The 25,199-nt window shown below is 39.8% G+C and overlaps 2 protein-coding genes across 5 annotated transcripts in view; one reads left to right on the top strand and one right to left on the bottom strand.

The window, feature by feature from the left end:
* Positions 1-5,693, top strand: part of HPGDS (hematopoietic prostaglandin D synthase) — a 30,370-nt gene extending 24,677 nt beyond the window's left edge. For both annotated transcript variants that reach the window (XM_062493836.1, XM_062493835.1), the window contains 3 exons: positions 660-769; positions 3,770-3,868; positions 4,411-5,693. In XM_062493836.1, coding sequence (XP_062349820.1) covers positions 660-769; positions 3,770-3,868; positions 4,411-4,575 — 374 coding nt within the window. In that variant the 3' untranslated portion in view covers positions 4,576-5,693. The remainder of the gene's footprint in view (positions 1-659; positions 770-3,769; positions 3,869-4,410) is intronic.
* A 1,044-nt stretch (positions 5,694-6,737) lies between these two features.
* The window catches only part of SMARCAD1 (SWI/SNF-related, matrix-associated actin-dependent regulator of chromatin, subfamily a, containing DEAD/H box 1), a 41,774-nt gene continuing 23,312 nt past the window's right edge, over positions 6,738-25,199 (bottom strand). Inside the window, exons 9-23 of one of the 3 annotated variants that reach the window (XM_062493010.1) lie at positions 19,258-19,460; positions 17,957-18,047; positions 16,644-16,743; positions 15,101-15,160; positions 14,815-14,890; positions 14,241-14,376; positions 13,047-13,184; positions 12,640-12,732; positions 12,093-12,210; positions 11,716-11,837; positions 10,407-10,595; positions 9,419-9,537; positions 8,362-8,544; positions 7,589-7,698; positions 6,738-7,277 (exon numbers count right to left, since the gene is read on the bottom strand). In XM_062493010.1, coding sequence (XP_062348994.1) covers positions 7,216-7,277; positions 7,589-7,698; positions 8,362-8,544; positions 9,419-9,537; positions 10,407-10,595; positions 11,716-11,837; positions 12,093-12,210; positions 12,640-12,732; positions 13,047-13,184; positions 14,241-14,376; positions 14,815-14,890; positions 15,101-15,160; positions 16,644-16,743; positions 17,957-18,047; positions 19,258-19,460 — 1,800 coding nt within the window. In that variant the 3' untranslated portion in view covers positions 6,738-7,215. Of the gene's footprint in view, positions 7,278-7,588; positions 7,699-8,361; positions 8,545-9,255; positions 9,324-9,418; positions 9,538-10,406; positions 10,596-11,715; positions 11,838-12,092; positions 12,211-12,639; positions 12,736-13,046; positions 13,185-14,240; positions 14,377-14,814; positions 14,891-15,100; positions 15,161-16,643; positions 16,744-17,956; positions 18,048-19,257; positions 19,461-25,199 lie in introns of those variants that run through there. The other 2 variants (XM_062493009.1, XM_062493011.1) reach the window with 2 other exon arrangements.

Genomic DNA, 25,199 nt, shown 5'->3' on the forward strand with positions numbered 1-25,199 from the left:
AGGTTGGGCATGCAGTTTGTGATCCTGCATGAAAGTATAAATGCAGGTCTGTGAAGCAACAGTTAGGGAGAAAAAGTAGAGGCATTAAGAGAACTGCCAGAAATCCAAAGGGCTACAGGGGAGAGAAGCAGATTTGTAAACAAGACAAAGTTTGGCTGAGGGCCCTGATTACAATGAAAGATTAAAAAGTACGTAGAATGTAATGAAAATGTTCTGAATGGGGCTGAGTGAGCAGAATATAGGGAAAGAGGAGCAGACTTTCACAGATGCACTTTTGGAGTTGACCAAAATGGAAAGGCCATGAAATGAAGGACGCTGAAAATTATGATGGCCAAAGATTAAAGGAAAGGAATTTGTGCTGACCCTAGCTGAATGTCTGGTGGAAAGCAGAGAGGAAAAAGAAACAATGTTCACACTGGGGGCTCAGGTAATGGATAGAATAACTCATTACCTTGGATGGCTGTACAAGGCCTGAAGAGGAAAAAAGCAAAGGTAGATGAGATTGCACCTGGATACAAGGAGTCAAATCCACATTGTTAGCCTCACAAAGACCTGGAAAACATGTATTTTTATGGAAATATTCAGAGTTCACCTTTGGGGCATCAAAAATTGCTGCTGATTCTGTCTCTAACGTCCCTTCATTTGCTTGCTTCCCACAGGTGTGGCAGGCCAGACACCTGTGGAGCAGGCTTTAGCTGATGCCATTGTAGACACCATCGATGATTTCATGACGCTCTTCCCTTGGGCAGAGAAAAACCAGGATGTGAGAGTAAGCCAATCACTAGATTAAACAAAGATAACATGTAAACCATGACACTGTTTCTGAACATATGCTCTGGAGACACTGATGGGTGTCAGCCGCTGGATCCATCACCTCAGCTCAGCAAACCTGAACTGGTGGAGCTCTGTGGATCTTCCTTGAGTCTGATCCCACCTCCTCCTTCACCAGGTTGTTTTCACCCTTGGTAGAAACTCTGGGGCCATCATGAGCTGCCCCTTACTAGTTCAGCTTGAACTAAGGATGTGCCTACACCAAACTGCTCTTCAAAAGGGCAAAGACAGGACACTTCCACCTCAGCTGGCTTTGCAGAATTCCTCTCTCTGGTCACAAGGAGCCTGTGCTCAAATCATTCTGCCAACTCAATAAGATAAACAGCCCCATCCCATCCTTTAGTGTTTCTGCATTTTGATTTCTTCTAGGTGGTCCATAAGTATGAGTGTTCAACCACACCAGCTGCCAGGGACGACTGCTTGTCAGTCACCAGAGCGGTGTAGGACAGCAGGCACCACTAATCAGGGCAGGTAGCACAGCCCTCACGGTGCTTTTCAGATGTCACAGCCCACCTTGGTCCTCTGCAGTGCCTCTGGCACCAGGCTATGGTGCCATGGCTGCTTTAACACACAGTCCTTTAACAGCTTGTCCTACAGCATTTGGGGTTTCTTTTGGCATCAGGCCAGTGCCTCTCACCAGAAGCCCAAAAGCAAGCACGCTGAGTTGCTGGGGGAATAAGACAATGGACGAGATCACTCCAGCATTACAAAGGCTCTGCACAGCTCTGATCCGAGCAGATAACCTGACATTCAGGGAAGTGGAGGTGTAACAGCTCTCACCATAAAAGGCCAGTGCAGCCACCTTCCATTTATTCAAAGGCAAGATTTCAGATCATTTAGGGTATCTTATTGCAGAGACCCCAGAGTAAAAAATGGTGTCCCAAACCCATAACAAATAACAAAACAATATGAAAGTGCTATGAAGAAATATTGCTGGGGAAATCTGAAATTTGGAGGCTTAGTACTTTAAAGTATGAATTACTTACATTTCCTAGCGATTTCCTGAATTGTCCTACTTTGGGGAGGGTAAATTGGCTCACGAGTTTTAATAATTTCAGAAGTGCCACACTTCTGCTGATGTGCTGGTGCAGAGGCAGCACTGCTGCCCCTCCATGGGGAAGCTCCTGTGTGTGCCCCAGCTCGTACCCAAGCACTTCCCCAAAAAAGGACCCATATGGTGTCACCAGTGATTAATTCAAAAGGGAAGAGCTGGCAGCCAAGCCCTATGTGCTCATCCGCACGTATGCAGGCTAAATTATGTGCTGGGGCCAAAGATGGTCGGGAATCTCACTTTGCCTCTCTCCCTGCCTTGTCCTCCCTCTCCCCTCCGGGCGCGCTGCCACCACCTTGTGGCCGAAGTGGCGTCTCACGGTCTCACCCGGACAGATTTAAATCGGTCACACGCACTGAAGCCAAAACACCTCCCCAGGCCTGAGCAGGGCTCACAGTAACACACAGCCCGGGAACAGTGAGAGGAGATGTCATGCCATCTAGCCAGCAGCAAAGACAAATTAAAGCAAAGTAGGGGAGCAGAGCTGGAAACTGCCTATGGAAGCTCCCCCCGCTTCACCACGTTCCCCAAAATACAGCTGGCATTGCAACAACTTTGCTGCAGAGCTCCAGGGTCGAGACAAGCAGCTTGTGCCACTCCAGAAGAGGGATCCTGGCTGTCCCCACCAACTTCACAACTTGGCTGCATACTCCTGTGCTTTGGGGAACATTGTTACCATCTTGATCACACACACAATAGTTTGGGGTTTTCTTTGCAGGGTAAAACGGTGGGCAGGGGATCACTTACCTACAAGAAAGGAAATACTCCAACCCAGGGCACAGATATGAGATTTCTGGACTGCAAACTCTTGGCTGATAGTTGCAGTCACCTCATCCAGTTACTAAGCTCTAAACAAAGCAGAAAATTATGTCAAATCTTCAATCAGGTCTGTAGAAACACTGATTTGATTTCACCTTGCATTTAGGTTTCTGCCTCTTCTAATTTTTTTTCATATTAACCCCAGTTAAAGCTGTAGAAATAATTCCGTTCCTGTACATTAGTGCTTGTTTACCCAAGCCTGAGCATGATCCTCCAAAATTAGGCCAAGTACAGTAACTGCACAAACTGTGCCACGTGGGATGACCCGATGATCACAACAGTCTCCAGTCTTAATTGTTTCCATGCAGGTGAGAAAACCAGAAGCAGTTTTCCTTGCCAAAGGAAACTGTTTAACCCTTTTAAAAGCAGCCTTAAGACTTTCTGCTATGGGGAACAGCTAGTGGAGAACCACCACCATAACTTCATGCTTCAGCCATTAACATACAAACACTAACACCTGAGCCTTTTTATCACCCTCTAAAAGCACGTTTTAGCCACCTCAAATCTTACTGTGGAGACAAAAATCAAAATAACTTGAACATTAAAGCTCAAAAATAAACCAACCCCACCAAGTAGGCTCAAAACCCAAGTTCCATGTCTCACATAAGAAGGGCTGATAAGCAAAAATAACTGACCAGCACCACATAGACAGCATGGAAAGACTGAGCACAAGGGATTCTGGAAATCGGAGACTCTGCACACTAAAAAAGATGACATTCAAAAGAGTCCCCCAAAAACTGCTATGAGACATTAGAAATGCATCTTGTAGCTGGATTCTTCCCAAATCTATGGTTGAGTTTCTGTCTTGCCATGGCTGAGTGCTTATTCTGTTAGCACAGATACAGGAGCAGCATCACCACAGACATCATGTCAGTATCAGGGAGCACTCAGATGTTCATTAAGGGAGGAATTAGCTTTAAGTCATGGCTCAGCAAGGTATGAATGCCATGTTTTGGTATCTAACCCTAAACCTTTTTCTTATTTCAGCATTTTCAGCATTAATAATACAACCTCAAAAATTCAGTTTTGCTGACTGCTGTGCATCCCTGTGTTTTGTTTTTCCACCAGAAAAAAGCATTTGATGATATCCTCACCAACAAAGCACCTGAGCTACTGAAAGATTTGGATACTTTCTTAGGGGATAAGAAGTGGCTGGTAGGGAATTCTGTAAGTATAATTTTTGTTTCTCCCATTCCCATCAGGTTGCCAGAAAAATTGAGTAATGGACTACTGCTGAATTACTGGATTTCATGTTAGGTCATGAAGCAACTCTCCCCACACTTCGACCCTTTTGTTCTTACCAATACAAAATTGGTCACTCAATTGCAAAGTGAAAATTGTTTTTCGCAATATTAGAAAGATGAGGCAAACCAAGACTATGTCTGCATTTTCTAAAGCTAAATGAAGAAAACCTCTATAAAAACATAGTACCCTTTTTACCCCAAACTGTTTTCTGCAGCAGTTTCAGCAGGAAAGACTAATATTGTAACACAACTAAAATTTTATCTTTATTTTAACCAATATTTATTGAAGTCAACCTCTGCATTGCAACCTAACTACTAGCCCTGTAATAATGGACTCAAAAATAACCTGCAACCCCAAAATCAAAACTTAAAACAGATAAATTCACAGTTTTTTGAGAGTATTAGTAGTCCTGGTTTTTGAGATTATCAACTAAAATTTACTGCTTTCTGTCCCATTTCCACTAGGTAACGTGGGCTGATTTCTACTGGGATGTGTGCAGTACAACACTTCTGTCCTGTAAACCTGACCTGGCAGACAAATACCCCAGGCTTTTGGCTCTCAGGGAGAGAGTGCAAACACTTCCAGCTATTGCAGCCTGGATCCAGAAAAGGCCAAAGAGCGCAATGTAGATCAGCTGCTCAGAAAAACAAAATGCTTGTTTAGTTTTCAATACGACAAAAATCCTAAGTTATTAACTTCTGAATCATTTAAATTAACTTCAGTTGGCTATGGTGTATCAAATCAAAATCTACCACTTATATTCACTTGCAAGAGAACCTAGAATACTGATTTAGCAGAGTAATAAATACTGATTCACAGAAGTGTGGTTTCAATCACATTCCCCCTCTACTAACATAATGCTCGATCAAACCAATTAATGTTTTGTGCACTCTCAAAGGGAGATAAGGTGAATACATCTTCCTGGAGCGGTGCAACCTCAACAGCATTTTGCCTATTACAGTCTTTCAATCTGGAGGAAAGCAAGTTAAATTGAGATGGCAAATATGTGGAACACAAAAGAAAAGCAAAACAAAACCAAACCCAAAAAAAACCCAAACCGAAACAAAACAAACCTCAAAATAATAATTAAAAAAGAACCAAAAAAGACCTATTTAGTCAAAAATATTTGAGGACCTGAAAAAAGTGCTTGAGAAGTTTGAAGTTTATGCTGTGCCCCTGAAAAAAAACCAAACAAAAACCTCCAAAACAAGCCAAAAAAGCAGTTGCACAGCTGAGCTGGTGCCCACACCAGCACGTTTTCCATAAATGCACAGCTGCAAAAACATTCAGCAGCTCAGTATGTATGCCAGTAAGCAGGAGACACAGACTGGGGGACAGTGGTGGTGGCAACTGGTTTAGAACAAATGAAGTCCTCTTCCAGGACTGGAGAAAAGGCAGGTGAAAATCCTGGCAATGTGGACAGCTGTGGATGGAAGTGGTTTATACAAACTCAAGGGCAGACAAGTGCTTGTGAGAGTTCTCCATTGTGTGGTGTAAGCAGATAAACCACAACTAACTTGGGCAACACACTGAGCTGGAAATCACCACTGTGGGCAAAGTACTTCACATTTACTTTCCCTCCCAACCTCAAGTATTACTTCATGGAATCATGAGTGACACCAAACAACCCCTAAGAGAGGCAAGTGAGATACTGTCAGAACAGAAAGTAACAACCTTTACTCATTCTTATCTTCACCTGCTTTGAAACTCCTTCCATGCTTTGCTCTGGCTCTTCATACATTTTTCCTTCTTTAGCTCCCAAATCTCCTCTCTTCTTTAGCAGCTGACTTCATAGAGAGTGGATTTGTGTTTTTTCCCCTCTGTACATCTTTCAGAAAAACAGAACCATGAAACAGCTGAAGGGACCTCTGGAAGTCATCTGATTCAAGCCCCTGCTTACACAGGGCCACCTAGAGCCAGCTGCCCAGGACAGCATCCAGCTGGTTTTTGGTAATCTCTAGAGATGATGGCCCCAAAGTCTCTTGAGAGCCCCAGCTAAAAAGTAGAAACAGTTACAAAGAAAAAAGGTGGAAACACACATGAGCTTCACAGCACCTAAAGACAGATACTGACCCCAGGGGTAACCACAACTCCTCCAGACTGCATTAACTGATCCCATACACATCAAGAACACCACACAACCACACAATCCTGAAGGGCAAGGATCTTGTTTCAGTTCACATTTGAACCAAGGAGGTGAGAATATAAAGGTACTATGGGATTAAGAGTTGGGTTAGCGTCATGCTCAACAGAAACACACAGCCTAATTAACTGTACAATAAACACCTGTGGTTCTGTTAAATCCCATTATTTAGTCCAGCAGAACCAGTGAAATTAAAGAAGCACAGAAAACTGATTCTTACCCATATCCCTTCTCAAACAATACAGTACACCTTTACCTTATTTCAGTCGTGCATTTTGGAACAGAGAGCAGAGCCACAGAACATTTCTAGGAAAAGCCAAGCAGTTTAGTCCACACTTGGAAAACAAGTTTTGGAAAAGCTTTAATTTCCCAGCCATTCTGAATTTGCAGGAATCACATACAGTTGACCAGAATACCCACGGACTTCACCAAACCATTTCACAGGAGTTGTTTTTACAATCAATATCCTCACACCACTGTAATTAGAGTATAATGACATACTAGTAATTAACTACTGTTGAACAAAGCCAAGTCAGTTCAATTGGAACATTCCAGCTGGTGTGAGAGCTGTCTAATTGATTTGTAACATGCACATTATCACCCCCACACCTGCCCCAAACCACCGCAACCACAGAGACATTTTGTCAATCTATGGAATTTTATTGGAACAAGTTGATACAAAACCAGTATGGAACATCAAATGAACCAAAACAAGCAGAAACAGACTCAAGCATTGTCAAATAAGGCACATATAAAAAAATCTACACGCAGAATCCAGTGAAACAGACAGTTTATATATATATATATTTAGAGGTAGAAATAATTACAAAAATACTGACAAATCTTAATCAGTAGCAGATTTGTTAAGTACTATTTAGGTCCCCATTTTCAAAAGTGATCTGTAAAACCTTTATTCAGCATCTGAGGTTGGCACATTTGGGCCACTTATGCTTTTAAGCATCAAGAGAATGCTACTGGTGTTAAAAATCTTCAATACCATAAGCAATACAATAAAGAAACTATAAAAAGTTATAAACGTTCATAAAACTCCTGGTCAACAGTAATGTAGGCATCCTTGGGGTACATCATCACCTTTCTTCCTTGAATTGCACAACATATTTACATTTTAGAGACCCAATGAAGCTTTTAATAGCGTGGCTATATCTGCTGGAATGGTTCCTTCTTCCCCTGAGGAATAAAGATAAGCATTAGTACAGCTTAAAATATTTCACATAAAGAGATAAAAGCCTGTGTCCCCAAAACAGCATAAAAACAATCCTCTGCTTTTAGGACTTAGTCACTGATTTCTGGGTCAGACTCAGAGGGCACTTACTGTGAAATCAAAGAACAACCAGAAAAAATGCATCTATCTAGTTTAACATAAAAAGCCCTGAACAACACAAGGCCTGTCTGCATCAAGAACCTTCTTTTTTTTTCCAGAGTAACATACTGCAGCTCTAATTTCCTTAAGTGGACATCATTATGTGCAAGACACCTACCTGATTCTGCTGCAGTCATATCTTGTTCTAACTTCAATTTCTGTTGGCTGATTTTGAGCATGGTTTCTTCAATAGTCCCCTTACTGATGAGCTTTATGACTTGTACTTCTCTGAAAACCACAAAAAAAATATTTCCATTTTTGTAGTAGGGATTAGTGCAAAAGGGAAGGATGCTATTTCTTTGCTCAGCTGGCAGGGGTTAAAGCAAGGATGAGGAAATGAATGAGAGGGCAATACAAAGAGCTTCTAGATTTTTCTCTGGAACAATTGTGCTCTGTATTGCCAGAAAACACATTTTCTCCTGCACACCCAGCCACTGCCAATGTCTGGACAGTCACAAAAATCTCCATTAATATAAACAAGTAAAATTCCCCCTAATTCCATTTTACCATTGAATACAGTTGAAATTACACACATTGTATGGTTTCACTCTTTATGATCGGGTGGCACTTAAAAGCTTGTATGTCTTCTGAAGAGAACAAACAGCTTGGCTAGACAGTCCCAAAGACTTCAGATCTACCTTGGAATAGTTCCCAGCACCAGAAATTGGAGAACTATACACAGTTTGAGAGTTATAGTGAACTAGGAAAAGGAGGAAAGTGTAAATAGAGGTTTGTTCTGCCACCAACATGGAAAATTACAGTTCCTAGCTCCCACACAACCCAGAGCTGTTCTACACAAGCCTCTGCTTAAAACTTTAAACCATAAATACTGTCCTTTGAGCCTCCTTTGAGAGCTTGTCTCCAGGAGATTACAATTTTAAAAAGGCTTACCGTGTCTGACCTACTCTGTGGCACCGGTCTTCTGCCTGCTTATCATTGTAAGGGTTGCAGTCAATGTCATGAAGGATAACAACATTGGCCGATGTCAGATTAATGCCCAAGCCACCAGCTTTGGTGGACAGAAGGAATACAAATATACCCATATCTGTATTGAACTCATCTATCAGATGTATCCTGCAGAACACAAGACACCATGCATCAGGCTTTGGAAAACACTCCACACTGGCTCCAGAGCTGAACACAGGATCATCCTTCAGAAGGGAGGACAGTGCACAGCAGCTCCAAATTACAGATGTTATACAGCAGGAAAAAGGGTACCAAGTCATCTGCATTGACCAGAGAAACTTACTGAGTGACAGAGGGATAGCAAAGAGTGAAAACAGACTTAGAGAAAGATTTTTGATGGTCACAGAACACAAAAAGTCAGCTGGAGGACAATGGTAGACTGAAATATATGAAATGAATGGGGAGGCAGAGGATGAATTTCTCTTCATGAAAATCTTCTGTACTAACTGCTCATGCAAGGACAGAAAAAGAGACCTCAGTAACACCAAGCAAGAATGACAGTTTCTTGAAACTAAGGAAAAGGTATCCCAAACAATCTTCAAAAATTCTGGAGACAGAATACCAGCTCAGCTCAAACACAAGAAAAGCATTGCAACATTTTCAGCTGCAGGGACAGGTAGACTGGTTTGTCCTAGAGAAACAAAGGGGTGTATCTGCCTACTGTAAAAGAGACACACTCTACTTCCAAGAAGTAGCTACAGGTGTTATGACATGCTGATGCACAAATCAAACACACCAGGAACTGCCAAAGACATACATTTTTCATTTCCATGGCTAAGACTGCAACCCCACCATCTAAACCTCATCTTTTAGCCTCACCCGTACTAAGGTGATCTGAAGTTCAACATTTCCACCTTCTGTGGTCAATGTCCAGTGAGCACAGACTTCTATACATTAGAAAACAAAGGTAAGGGTCTGAAGTCACCTCCCCCTCTCCAACACACTCACTTTCTCTCTCTCATTTTTGTCAAGAGTCACCTACCTCTCAGAAATCTGCGTTTTTCCATCCAGCCTAATGTATCTATGTTGCCAATGTTTTAGGAAAACTTCCAAGATGTCCAGCATCATAGTGAACTGGCTAAACAACACAACTCTGTCACCCTGGAAAAGACAAAGCAGAATTTTGAAACATGTCAACTATGAAGTACAAAAATTCTTTATTGATGCAAATATATGATTTTACTTTCACAGAAACCCTGTTTTCTGAAATAAAAGACTAAAATGGAAATCATCTAGTCAGGGCTGACTTTCAGTGAAGATTCCATATCCAATAGTTCTGCTGCATTAACTCACTGTCTGTTGTTGTAGTAATATTTCAACTACTTTGTACTTAGGTGGCTCAAACAAATCACATATCAAATGCATAAATGACAGATCATTTAATACATAACATCAAAATACTTTCATTCAAAACTTAAATTTAAATATTTAATGTAATATAGAGAGTAGCCCTATTTTGTCTGAAATAGTCAGATCCACAGCACCCACCCGTGCAAATTCAGGATACTCGGAAGCATTATGGCAGATGCTTATTTGCAAAATAAGCCTGTTTGAATCTCAGGGAGGACTTCAAGCAGGGACCTCTTCTTACCTTTCCAATGGCTTAACGTGCACATGATTATTCTAATGTAATACAGTCTTATTCAATTGCCAAGAGAAGGTCCAAGTCCATGAGGTGTGAAAATTACACAAGACCCCATATATTAATAAAGTAGTTAACTTGGGATGAATACTCTCCAAGTTGGAAAACTGGGAAAATTTATTTCAGCTGTCTCTAAAGTGATGTGCATACTCAGGACTGCACATTAAAAGCTGTAAATATTGCTCTGCAATTCTGCACATGCACTAAATTACACTGTAAAACTCCACAGAAAAGCTACTGGCTTGCATACAGAGCTGGCAGACATTAATTTAACAAGTTATTTAGAACCACTCTTTAGACAGGAAAAAGCTTCAGCCATTTGTAATACCTTCTCTTTAAGGTTGGAGAGAATGCGTTCCAGTGCTCTAAACTTTCCAGAATCCAGGATCTGATCCATGTCTAATGTGAAGTCATTGATGTGAGAATATTGCTTACAAAGCACATTCAGCTCAAAATCTGTCATTACTGTCATATCTTCAAAGATAAGGTCAGGGTTGGCATCACAATGTGTGGGTTCCTATTAGCAAAAATGAAGGGAAATAATGCAATACACAATCTTGTACAGAGAACTAACACCAAAACCACTACACAGTAACATCCATGATCTCTGAAACAAAAAAGTAATACTCCTAGACATGGACAAATGCTAGTGTGTGGCTCATGCAAGCAACAAGAGATGAATTCTCAACTTCAGGTTTATAACAGGAGAGGATAAGTTCTTAACAGTTTAGCTCTTAGAAGCACTTGTACTGCCAAAAACCTAAGAAGGATATGCTCAACTTTCATAGCAATTACCTACTTCTCATCAAGCCCTATGACCTTTTCACCCCTCTATCAAACCTCTTCCCCTCAAGACACATTCCCTAAAGGGAGGTTCAATCCTCAGACAGATGGTAGAAGACATAGAAACTCAGCCCAAGATGTAGGGTAGGTAGAGGTTATGTCATGCCTGGAAGAAAGAGGAAAGAAAAGCTTCATCTGGAGAGTACGATAGTATGGAAATAAAAAGGAACAAAAATCCTTCATATATCAATGGTCACTTCTTGCTTCCCCCCAACCTTGTCTGGCTTCCCTTTTAAACAAAGCTGAAGAATATTCAAGGCCAGCTCCAACTTTTTTAGAGCCTCTGTTGCACATTGAGATTTTTTCTATTTTTTAGAAATAAGCAACAATTTTCCCCAAGCGCCTCAAGCATTAACCCCATACAAATAAAAAAAAATCTGTAACAGATCAATACTTATGCCTTCCCTATTTTAGTTTTGTACTCCTCAGTTCTTGCTACTCAGAAAGCCACTAAATTCAATGCCCACCTAAGATTTTTTTTCCATGAACACTATGACTTTAAATTTTGGGGTGGAGGGAAGAGGTACTGAGGGGAAGCTTATGAGAAGGAGATGACTGCAGACCCACAACTGTTCTCTCCATTCTAATGATACAAAAATTAGTGTTAAATACCTACAGAGCTTGGTTAGAGCACTGGATAGATGCAGAGAAATAAAAAGCAGCAATAATGAATTAAGGTTGGCAAAGACACATTTTTGACCAGAAGTTTGACAACAAAACAAATAAACAAAGAAACAAGTTTGTATTAGAAATTCTGAGAAATGAAGGATTGCTTCTGAGTCTCATCTCCTTACTTTGAGCATGAGGGTGGACATTGTCTTGAGCTTGTCATTCGTGTAGTACTGACGATGCAGAAGAGGGTGATTGGCCATTTTTCTAAGTTGCATCATTGCATTTCCCATATCGGAGTTTTTCTCTGTAAACAAAGAAAGCATCTTTGTACTACAACTGAAAATAAACATCTGAAACATCTTTATCTCTCAGAAAAGTTTTGTTTGCAAGAACTCAGTTTGAAAATCCACCTACTACCTGAACTTCAAAAAAATTCATAGAAGGGACATAGACAGTTTATGAGTATTAGACATTTCTACAAAGCAAAGACTGTAGTCAAGTTCAACACGTGTCTCAACATGAAAAAAATTCACCAAAAGGAAAGAAGACTCTTACATACCATTACTGTTAATAGTTTTCTTGAGCTTGTTTAAGAGAGCCACATAGAGTTGTTCCTGTTTCTCGGACATGGAACACAGTTCAATGAGATCTTTTTTGGGAGGTAGTTGCTTAAGGACCTGACAAAATAAAATGATACCAGATAAAACCTGTACTGTTGTGAACCATCAGTAATTCCGCACTGTCTTACAGCTGTTATGATACTCTATCCATTCTCCTCATCCCAGCTCCTTTCACTGCTTGCAACTTCACTAACTTGGGCAGCAATTCAACTCAGGTCTTTACCTGGATTATACATCAACCCCCCCTCATCAATTAACATGGTCTGCACACTCCAGAACTGCATGAAATAATATTACATGCAATACCTAGGATCTACTCCCCTTCTAATCAGCGTTACCTCCTTCAGACCACTGAAGTCTTCAAGCATCCATTAACATTTTTTAAAATAATTCTGAAGTAATTTTGCCTCATATTATAGTGCTGGTCTCAGAGATTATCAGGCTTTTTGATAATACAAACCCATCATTTCAAAGATAAAATATTACCTCATCTTTTACTCTTCTCAAGATGAATGGTTTTATTATCTGCTTGGCATGTGCAATTCTCTCCTTCTCATATATGCTTTGTTCTTCAGCACTCTTCTAAGGAAAACATTGAAAGAACTCAATTACAGTGTGAAGCTTTCAGCTGTAACACCACCACCTTAACTTCTCTAACCTGATGAAAACCCCAGTCAAAACAGACATACTTGACCTGACCATTAGTGTTCCAAGATATCCTGTTACAGGATATTTTAATTTAAAATGTTTGCTCAATCGTTTCATTTTCTAGGTTTTCATGATCACATTACCTATTTCCATAAGATACCAATAAAGCAGGAGTTATGTGGCAATAGCAGTCTTCTAGCAAAAAGACAAAAGTTATTTTCAAGAAGATAATTCATAGTACTCACTGTTTTTGAAGAGAACATCCTTCGAATTTCACTTGTGCTACTGCTGAACATATGGGGCATGACAAAATTCAAGAGGGACATCAATTCCAACAGATTATTTTGAACCGGAGTCCCTGTTAGCAGCAAGCGATTCTTGGCCTGTTTGTCCCAAGTGGAAAGAGCAATGAGAAACATTTGTAAAACAGACTAAAAACATATTATTGGCAAAAAAACCACAGCTACGGAGAAGTGAGAAAACGACCTTGGTTTAAATTATAAGTAATTAAACTTATTATACACTTGGAACTTATAGGATGATTTCTTGTTAAGTCAACAAAACTGCTTACAGATCTGTGGGGAACTGTGCACCAATTTAAGACAATTTAAAAAAGCATTCCTGAATTTATTAAACCACTTCTTGATTGTTCTGTTTGGGCTTTGCTTGTTGATTTTTTTTGGTGCTGTTCTTTTTTTTTTTTTGGGTGGGAGGGGTATTTTTTGGGTGATATTCTTTTTTTTCCTCCTGATGACTGTGTTAATTGCTGCTCCCATATCAAGTTCTCTAATGTCATACAGTACTTAAGCACAAGCTTTGAACTGCAAGTACAAGCAAGTTTTATTGCTTCACGATCAGCTTTTTAAAAAGGCTATTGATGACAACATTATCTTGAAAAGATCGCTTCTGCAACTTATTTAAGTTTATTATTATTGTACAAATACTACAGTGCTAGATCATAATATTCAGAGAAAGCGCTGTACTCAAATCTTTTTCAAAACTCCGCTTATTCAGGCTGCAAGCCACAGGAAAAAATATTTTCAAGCTGGCTCTTCTTACACAGCCCTATCAGAGCAGGTCCTTAAGCACTACAAGGTTTCAGCACAAGTAATCAGAATAGCATCTTTAAAATCTTTACTACTATGGGATATAACTAGGAATTTGCTTAATGCTGAAACTCAAGCACTACCATCATTGTAATGGTGGTACAGGAAATTTACCACATTTCTTTGGGAGCTTAGGTCCCTGTAAGAGATCACAGTGTAGGATCCATTCCTTACACCACACCAACACCTAAATCCACTTGCATACTGTAGTTTCTGTAAAGTTACGTGTATCTGAACTTTACAGTTAATATTCCATTCTTCCCCTGCTTGTAACTACAAAACAGAAAACCCAAGAGCTGTCCCTTGAAACCCAACAATAACTAAACCTCTTACATTAATTGTCATGAGGTGCTGATAGCGGATAGAGCTCATGTTCTTGAGCATGTGACCTTCATCAAAAATTGCATAGTTAAGCTTCAGCCTGCGGAACAGTCCTCGATCGTCTGAGCTGCTGATTGCAGAGTTGTATCTGTCAGAGACAAGTATCACTTGCACCTAGTATCTCTCTGGAAATGAATGTACTGTTACCACAATCTAATTAAATTCTCTAATATTGTTAAAAGTTATGGAGAAAGTACATGAGGGGCAGTAAAACTCTCTGGAAGTAACCAACCAACAACACAAATTTATTACTGGCAAATGGTTTCAGTTTACTTGATGAGCCAATGCTCTCAGTAACACTTCCTACAAATCTGCTGAAGTCTATTACAAGGTAATATTATCTGTAACATGCATGCTGATAGACACATATCTAAAGCACCTACGACACAGTATCCCTTACACCATCATAAAACCCTAGTTAACTATTATCTGAAACCCAACGTCTAGAATTGTCTGGTTTCTTGTACCACTAGAGGTCAGCAGGACCTCACTAAAGCTCCATTTGTTGTGTTTTAACTGTACTTACGTAGTCACAATCACATTGAAATCAACGACTTTATTATGGATGTCCACCCTGAGATGTTTCCTATCTTCCTGGGATCCTAAAGAAGGACAAAACATAAAATGAGCACAATTACATATATTAATATAAATGTAACAATTAAAGACATGGCAGAGAAATCACTCATCAATAAATCTGTGTACTTAAACAACTGTCTTAAAACAACACTGCCATGAGCAATTCATCTTTCCTTACTTTGGCCACGCAAGGAACTGTATTACTGGATTCACTTCTTAACTAGATTCCTCACCATAGTAAAAGAGGACGTTCAGTTCAGGACACCACAGATTAACTTCTCTTATCCAGTTATCTGTAAGACAATATTAAAACAAAACCCAAGTCATTTATACTTTATTATGCCTTACTGTTTCACATCTCAGCATCAAACCAAACATCTGATTTTAATGCAAATCCCTTTAAATTCTCCAGAAGGTTAAGAAACATTCTGTCTTAAAACTGGAAAACTGATACATAAGAAACTGAACCAATCCCAACTGGGTTTTTAGTAACTCAACCAGCTTGCATTTAAACTCCTGCAGAAACAGGCCCTACAGGGTCTATAACCACTGTGTGAAATAAATACAATGTGTACCTTTGCAGCTTGGTTTCTTCCCTAGACAGTTAAAACCCCAGAAAGCAAATCACTTCATCTGTCAGTACTTGCCTGCAGAAGTATATCACCAGGAGAGACAGTGCCTCTGGGAGCAGGCAGAGGGCTGACATCCTGGCTGTGCAGCTCCAGGTGTGCAGCAGCAACACTGCTGTGCCCATGGGGCAGCTGCTTGACAGCCAACACAAGTGCTGACCCCAAACCACAGCAGAAGGGGAAGACTCTGCTCAATGCCACTTGGGAAGGGGCTGGACCCAGAGTAGGGATGAGGAGACACCTCTGGAAAAGTGTCAGGAAAGCTGCCAGCAGACTGCACTGCCCAGGCATTGCCAACCTGCCTCTACAATATGGACTCTGAGACTGACTTCATGAAAGCACCTTTGTTCATGTACTTATGTACACCTCAAGTTTTAAGTAATACATGCATTAATTAAGAGTTGTTTTACAAAGTGGGTTCCAGTAGATCTTGAAAGCACACTAAAAATGACAATTTCAAACTTAAGTTGAACAAGTGAAAACTTTTTTGATGTGTCAAGAGAAATTTTTGAAGCCCAAGTAAGTATTTTATATTAAAAGCAGCATTTACTTTCTAAATTCAACTTGTTGCCTCCCCCATCATTCAACAAATCCAAGTTTAACTCCACCAAGAACCATTTTCTGCTCAACCTCTTTGGTTTTGCTGACATTTCATTCTACCATACTCTTTCCACTTTCAACTGAGGCCATAAAAAAAATCAGAACACACAGGTAAGAGACAGTTTGCTTCATCATTTTAGGATTTTCATTTGCTTTGACAGATGCTGTGCAGTAAAGAAGAAAAAAGACAGTGCGTGTTTAAAATGTCATGAAACCTAACCCAAAGCACAGCCTGAAGACTAAGAAGTTCAGCCAATATTCAGTAAGTAAAAAGACTACTTTGCTACACAAGTTCAGATTGTAACAAGCAGCTTCAATTTTTTTTGAGGCAGACAGATTACCTAAAAAAGTTCCATGCTAAGTCTAATTAATTCAGAACAAGTATGCCTGCAGTATGGTCTGCATTCCAATTCAAATTACTTAAGAAGTTGATAAATAATAAAACCAAAATTTCTTTCATTAAATTATCTTTGCTTTACCATATGTCCATGACTAGTTTTGGATTTTTTTTCACCTAGCAAAAACATTTTTGAAGCTTGTAACTTACCTAATGTTGAAGCTGGGACAACTATCAAATGGGGACCTCTATTGCCCTCTTGGTAGAGATAAGCCAGAAATGCAATAGCTTGAATTGTTTTTCCTAAGCCCTAAGAGAAAATAAAACCATTTAAACAAAATTTACAATCTGTGGGACATAAAAGTGTTTTGAACTCATAAGACAATTACAGTGTAGTGATGGCCCAGAAAAGACTAGAAATCTGATTAGAAAATTTGTTCTGTTTAACCAATTTCACAGAAGACAATCCCTTCTTAAGTACAACCTCAGTCAAACTTCATTATTATTTCAGCTCAATATTTGAAAAAAAGATTCCTCTTTCGAATTTATGAAGTTTTTTATTTTAGTTCAAGTTCATCCCTCAATCTTCAAAAATTTACTTTCCTGAACCAATGGTATAGAAAAATCAAAATGGTACAGAAAAATTACTTGGAAACTACATGTTTATTTACATTTGAGTCAGTTGCACAAAGGGTATTTCAGCTATTTCTGAAGGGGAATTTTATATGGGAATCAGATTTGAGATAAGCCTACATTTCCACCAACACTCACTTTTCCTGTTTTCTGCATCATGAATTTAAAAATTTAATGTATCTACCACAAAACACACACGTTCTTACTAACATGAAACATAGGCAGTGTTTCTCAACTTCTGTAAGTCATAGCAAGGCAAAGTAGTGCTTACATTCATGGTTCATCAGAAGATGAACAGCAGTCAAGATTAGAAACAACAGACCACAAATTCAGCAGCTGCATCAGCAAGTTTCTTCTGTTGTACAAATATGGGTGGTGTCAACATTTAAAAAAACCTCAAACCCATAAGCTTGTCTCTCTTAGTTCAAAGCTGATGGGGAGTGTCATGACAGACATGGTAGAAGTGCTGCTTCTGGAGAAGAAGAGAAGGCTTCTACCCACTTGGTTTTTCCATGTATTATCTTATCTGTTTTGAAACTGATAAAGAAATGGAGAAAACAGGGGCTCATACACTAAATGCTGGACAAGTAGAATGAATTATATTTTTGGGGAAGGAGATGTTAAACTCAGTGGTTTGAAAATAACCCGTTGTAGTAGAAAGCAGTTCCACTACATCAGAAGACAACACCATGTGACTTGTAATTGTCAGTGTCCATGAGTCTTAGGCTACCTTTGATTTTCAAATAGAAAGGAGTTCAGCAGCTTCCAAGATCTTGGAGAACTGTTTGCAATTTAAGATTACTTATAATCTGCTTGACGTTTCTAAGCAAAGACTTAAAGTCTTTTTTGCAAATTTGTAACAATTTTTAAATAAGCAGTTTCACACTTACCATTTCATCAGCCAAGATGCCATTCAACCCGTGCTTATACAGCAGTGCTAACCAGTTCAAACCAATCTTCTGATATGGCTTCAGTTTCAAACTGTGAGAAACAATCAAGCTTATTACCACCTTTTATTGTTTCTCCATGAAACACAACTTTACACTTATAGTAATCACAGACTGGCAGGTTTAACACTGCCTTTATTTTAATGCACTCCAGACCTCTTTCTGTAGTGAAAAACAAACTTTCTTAATCGGTCACCTGTACACAAACTGAGTTGCTTATTTGCATTTCCATAGATCTAAAATGATCCAAGCAACCCAAAAAATACTTCTCTTCTACAATCAGTGACACACAACCAGATAAAAGGAGCTACAGAACCACTCATTTTAAAAATACACAACGAATGAAGTGGCATTTTGCATCTGCATCCCTAATTTTGGTGTGCTGAACAACTACCGTTAGTGTCAGCACCAAAGAAAAACAAAAACCCAAACACACAACCCACAAAAAACACTCAACAGCAGTCACTCTGTTCAGCACTTTTTCCAAAGAAGAAATACCACTGACATCCTTCCTTCAAAGACTTCCTGCTTCCTCCCAGGTTTTATTTTCACACAGCTGAGAATCCTTTTGCTATTTACTTGTAACAGCATCCAGCTGGAATTCCATCTGCTACTTTGGCCATTCCCACTACAACCCTATATTCCTAACCCTTAGGATAATGCCTTCCACCATATCCATTTCCATTCCTCCTAATACCCATTTGAAGATCCTTACCAATTTACCTCTCTGAAAGAAATCCTTCCCCACAACATATCCCTGCTGCCACTCTGACTAGATACAGTTTCAGATTACTTTGTACATCTGAACTTCCTGACCAAACTCTGGCAACTAGCTGATAAACCTGCCCAGTTAGCTCAGATTTGTTCTAATGTAGCATTTTTGAAATTGAATCCTATTTGAAATCTGTCTCCCGTTACAGAAGCAGGTTTGCTGGGCCTTTATTTGAAATAAGTTGACAACTCATGCTTCCAATTGCTTAAGGTTGGCTGTTACATTCAACAGAAATTGGGGGAAATAAGACACTGTTATGATTTTTTATACTCTTATCATGCCCACCAGCTTTCCTGACACACTTAAAACATCTGTTAGATTTCTCAAGTGTTGCACATCACTATGCAGCTCACTGAGAGCTAAGTATCAAAAATCTGCAACTCTACTTTCAGAGACTACAGTTCTAAAAGTCCCAGTCTTCAGGTACACCTTATTGTCCAACACCCTTCTAAAGTATAAAAATGAGAGATACCTGCGATTTAAAATGGAGGGCTGCTCTATGTTCCATCCACATCCTCCGTCTCTAGTAATCCTGGTTACCTGTTTTGTCAGTTTATTGGAAATGTCTTCACATTTATTCATGAGCTTTAGAACCACATCCCTCTCCTTCAGCAGTATCCTGCAATTCCACATTATATCTTCTGACAAACCAGAAGTCTGTGTCATTTTCATAAACTGCAAAATAATAATAATAATAAAAAAAAATCTATGAACACTAGTAATAGCAGCTGCAGTGAAAATCCAGTTGCTGCAGGCAGTAATTCAAGTAGGAGACAGCAACAGCATCCTGATCTTCTCTCAAAACTCCAAATACTCCTTACACTTGGCCCACTGCAAACTGTGTGAATCCATACTGAAGGTCATCATTGCAGCTCCTCACATTGTGAAACATGAAATCATAAGAGATACAAATTCTCCAAAGAGTTTCTAAGGTAAAATACAAGCGCTTTAAGCTCAAAATCCTCAAAAGGAGGCAAGAGCGCAAAGTCACCTTTGAAGGCCAGGCACATTAACAGAACAAAACCCCAAAAGGAAGAGAAAAAAAACCCCACTGATTCTCATTAAGATTCCCTTTTAAATAAACCCTATTAGATATTAAAGATGTAAGCATACTATAGGCATCAAGGCAAACAAATGAACCTAAAATGAAGGTTACTACATTTTGTTATGGGTCTGTCTGGGGCTCAGCATTACTTGGTTCCAGTTCTAACTCTACCACAAAGGTAGTCAAACTGGACTTAGGCATTCTGCCAGCTTTTCTGTGGTCACCAAGTACTGTCAGTACAAAGAAGCCTTACTTCCACCACTTGCTTCCTCAAGTCCACACTAGTTATGGTGTGTTTCCTTCCTCTAAATTTCAGATCTTCATCACAGTATGAATATTTTACATGTCACAGACAAGCAGCCTGAGGCTGTATCAAAACTTCAGGCCCATCAATTTCTCCTAAATTCCATGTAGAGCCATCTGCAGAAAGTGCAAAACCTACCATTAAATATGTTTCTGCAAAAACTGGAGTCATATTTGTAATTATAGTATTTTCTTGAGTGGTTATGCATATTTCACTGTAAAGAACAGGCATCTTTTTTGTTTATTAATGGATTTAAAGAATTGAAGAATACCAGATGCTTTGGATTCATCATTCTTGTATTAAAACAGAAGTAGTTTTCATACAGATCTTTCTGAGTTTTAGACCAGGGGTCTGTTAAAATTTAGCACAAGACTTCATATGTATATATCCTCCAAGAATTCCTTCCATAAAAAAGGAGTTGCATGATCCAGCTATTATGTGTTAAGTAACTCACCAATACTGCCACATTGCAGAGTAAAGGCAAGTTCTGTTAAGGCGAAGAGTATAACCAGATTAAATTAAAATAGAATTTAAAAACCTGCTTTCATTAGAGAAATATTTTAAAAATAAATTGAGTGAGGCAATTACAGTTTGGGGGGATGTTTTTGTTTGTGGTTTTTACCAACACTTATAGTTTAGACCAGGCTAAGGTGCACATGCCAACACCTGTAAAGAAGTCTTCTAAATAGACACCTCTATTTAGAAATAAAAAAGAGCACAGTTTTGAATAGGTGCCTACAAAATTTCGACATTTGTTTTGATGACTAAAGCTTTGGTTGGCATGAATAGAAATCCTGTAATCCATAAATAAAGGTGTGGAGAATTGAGCCATCTGTTATTAACAGAAATTTTATTGTTTCACATCAGCACATTAACATCCACGTCCAAGTTGCAACAAGAAATACTTCAGCCACTGGTTCGCATGTGAAACACAGCGTGTTACCCTGCTTAGAATACAAAGCACATCCACAGGTGGCCTTTGCTTTCTAGAGGTTCTGACACCCTCCCAAGTTCAGATTTTTTTTTCAAAAGAGGCCCAAAAATGTGAAACCATAATGGAAACAGAACCCATGAGCTTTCCCAGCACACTTGGAATTGCCACACCAGCACACTCTGCCTGGGCTTACTTTAAACCACTTGCAACAGGATGAAGGGTTTCCACTTAATGCCTAAGGGTGAAAGTCAGCCTCGGCCTCGATCAACAAACTCAGTTCCACCGTAAGCAGTTTCCCATTGCTAACCTGTTGCATTTGTTGCTTCCCTTCAGCTGGCTTTGGTGCAGAGTGGTTCTGGAGTTTGGTTTTTGTGGCAGTTTGTACATGTGCAGCAAACAAAATGAGATTACAAGAGAACTATTCCCCCTTGAGTCTGTATATCCTAGCTCATACACTGCTGCAGTGTACAGAATATGATGGACAAGTATATCCACCTCTGACAGCTCAGTTCTCCCACTCCCTTAAAAGTGCTGTGCTGTGAGATTAACCTATGTGCATTCTGTAGACCACAAAGTCTTTACATGCTAAATAACACATCTTATTTTGTGATAGAGTAATACTGTGAATGACAAAAATGAGAGGATACACCAAGTCTCACAAAGATACATATGATTTTACACTAAAAGGAAATCCAAGCAGGTAACAGTTATACACTTCAAAAATAAGAAACTGCACAGCACCAAACCCTCTCCAGTGCCTCTCCCACATTTACCAGAGGAAGCAGAAAATTGCAGGACCACCAACCCAGACCCCAAAACATCAACTGAGCCTCTGGGAGCCAGTCTAGGCTCTGCTTTTGTTTCTTTGTGCATAGTGAACCCAGGGAAGCACTGTCCTTACATGCCTGTGCTCACAGCCTCTCTGCTGAGAAACAGCGCCGAGTGCTGCAGTTTCCAACACTGGGCAATATCACAGTTTGGAAATGAGCACCATTAAAATATAATTAAGCACCAACGAGTTTTTAGAGGAGTTAGGATGGGGAGAAAGGGCAACTGGTGCCCAGAAGTACTTCCATCAAGGGAAGAAACCATTCTGTCGGCTGGTCCACTGTGCACCAGTGGGATATCATCAGGACCTCAAAGCAAACAGGAGAGAGAGGTGAGAAGCCAACACAGGATACTGAGGGGACACCTCGCTGCAGTTACAACTTCCTCACAAGGGGAACCAGGAATGCTGGTGCAGATCTTTTCTCTGTGCTGACCAGGGACACGATATGAGGGAACATCCTGAAGCTGTGTCAGAGGAAGTTTAGGTTGGATATTAGGAAGGAAGTCTTCACCCAGAGGGTGGCTGGGCACTGGAACATGGAAATGGCCACAGCACCAAACCTCACAGAGTTGTGGAACTGTTTGGACAATACTCATAGGCACAGGTGTGACTCCGGGGGCTGTCCTGTGCTGGCCCAGGAGCTGGGATTTGGTATCAGCCCTTCCAAATCAGGATTTCTATGACTCTGTGACAACACCCACCAGGAGAAAAGGTCTCTTAATAGCTGTTGGTCTACTACCTCATGTCTGTCTGGAAGAGGCATAGAGCATGAGGCCAGCACAGAGCAGAGGCCTGCATTGAGAAACATCACTGAACACTGGCCCCTTGGACAAGATATACCTAACATATGACATCAGACCAAGACACAGGGAGGTGAACTTTTCTCTCCACCCTGTCCTGCAGCCTGGTCTGATCCTTTGCTTCACCTTACCCTCCACAGATGATGACACTCTTGGAGCTTGGCCCTGCCTCTCTTTGTAGCTCTCACAGCCATGCTTTCTTCTGACCATTCTTCAGTTTGTCTACTACTATTCTGCTCCCCTTGTATTCTAATCAATAATTCCCAGCTGTGCAGAGCTGTTCCCTATTTTCTCCATTTGCCCATCACACCTCCTCTCATATCTCAGCTCCATGGTCGAGCTTTGCAGAAGCACCTGGACATACCTTTCTGCCTCAGAAAACAGTGTGCATTTTTTGGATGTGAATGTGACGAGCACAGAGAGAGAGTGCTCTCAGAAAACATATCTCAATCTCTTTTGTTACCTACTACTTTCCCTGTGCACACAACGTATTCTGAAGAGGGGCCACCAGTCCTTGCACACCTTGCTCACATCTCCAAGGAGACAGACACCTAAAGCCTCAAGGACATACCTAAGTGCTCTTTATGCAAGCTAGTGTTTGAGAGGAGTCTCTCCCATCTTGTAATGTCCAGCACTAGAGATTGGATAAAACTGCCCTCCTGGAAAATATACTTGACCTACAGAGTAGGCATTTCTAAATTGCCAAATTAATTAATCTTTGTGAATAAGGACAATTTCAGCTCTCTACATTTATTTTTGAGAACCATGTCTACTCAATTTTTCTATGTGTTTTAAGTATTACTAGATTAAGTAAAACACTTGAAATATCTACTCCAAAGAGTAAGTATTTCCAAGTGCTCTTATTAACCCTATGAGCTTATGAAATTAATTTAAATCCTCTTGGAAACAAAATAGCTTAGTCCAACTTAAAAAAAACAAACAAAACTGTCCAGAATAATAAAAAGACATTCTCATTTATGTCTTCCTGGAATAAAACATTCAATTTACAAATAAGTAGGCTTGAGTTTTAATCTCAGACTGAGAGTCTTAATATCTTCCTCAATTCTAATAATGAACAAGTGGTAACAACTTGACATTGTGTTACACAAGATACCACTACAGTAAAGAGACCTTAAGACTAAGCCAACTTCTTTAATGCTCTAACTGAATGAGCTCTCTCCATTACTCTAACCACCCTTATTAATTGGTAGGAAGAACGCTGGGTTACTGAGCTACTGGATCTTTATAAACAATTAAATCCATATACAGATACAAAACATCTGCTAAAATCTGCTGCAAACCACTTCTACTCCAGGCAAGTATTCACAATACTACATAAATATGCAGCTGCTGACAGCAGCAGTCTTCATGAAAGACAAATTTCGAATGCAAACAGGCCCATGCAGCTTTTTTTTTTTTACTGTAAAATATTTTAGACAGAGAAAAGGAGAAGAGCCCTGTAGCAAATACTTCTGCAAAGAATTAAGCTCAGACAAAATCCAACAAGTTTAGAAATAGCTGTGTGACAGATGCTCTGTGAGAAGCCAAAGGCTTGGGGCAAAACGGATTTCTTTTGCTGCATACCAGTACCTTGTATTTTTTTCAAGTATCGTCCTCTTGTCTCCCCCCTCCCCTTACAAAACAACATACAAAGATAATTTAGTTTTCCTTAAAATTATGTTTAGTGGTAATATATTTCACACACTGAATAATAAATGTTATTGTTTTATACATATTGAAGAAGTTATTGCATACATAAGTGGGGGAAAGGGGTTCAGAATGGACACTGATTTAAAAAAACACCAATTATGCTGTAAAAAGGCCTGCGCACAGTTACTGCTTTAAAAACCAAAGCACTAATAGATTAAACCAAGACAATCTGCTGTAACTCACTTCAAATTTCTTACCAGGACATTGCTCTTAGCAGGTCTGAGGTCTTGCAGTTAACTGAAACTGTATGAAATGTGAATCCTACAAACAAGCCATGGTAAACATCTGAAAGTAACAATGAAGCGACAGTAGATAATGTACTTACCAACAGCTACTCTTTTTCCTTCCATGGTACATTGTGGCTTAGCCTTCTGATGCTTTACCTTTCCTTAATAAAAAACACAGCAGCTCACTCCACTAAAAATGGCTGCATTGCTTAGCTAGCAAAACCATGCTAGACACTAAGCTGCAGTGGAATAAACACACAAAAAAGGGATAAAAAAAAAAAAAAAAAAAAAAAAGAGAGAACGACCATTTCTTGCCTGAAACTGAAAATATCCATGCTGGCTTCTTCAATCCTGGAGCTACCCTGGAAACTGCTGCTGCTACAAAAGTGTCTGCAGTAAAGGTCCTGCCACTTTCTTCCCTCCTGCCTGAGTTTTCAGCTACAAGAGCTCAGAACAGGCTAGCAAACACCTCCTTCTCAAGTGAAAGCTCTAATTTCTCCTTCTGCAGTGAAATCAACCAACTTTCTGTGCTACAGAGTGAGTGACAGTAATGTCAGCCAATCAG

The sequence above is a fragment of the Cinclus cinclus genome, chromosome 5, assembly GCF_963662255.1.
Source record: "Cinclus cinclus chromosome 5, bCinCin1.1, whole genome shotgun sequence".
NCBI lineage: Eukaryota > Metazoa > Chordata > Aves > Passeriformes > Cinclidae > Cinclus > Cinclus cinclus.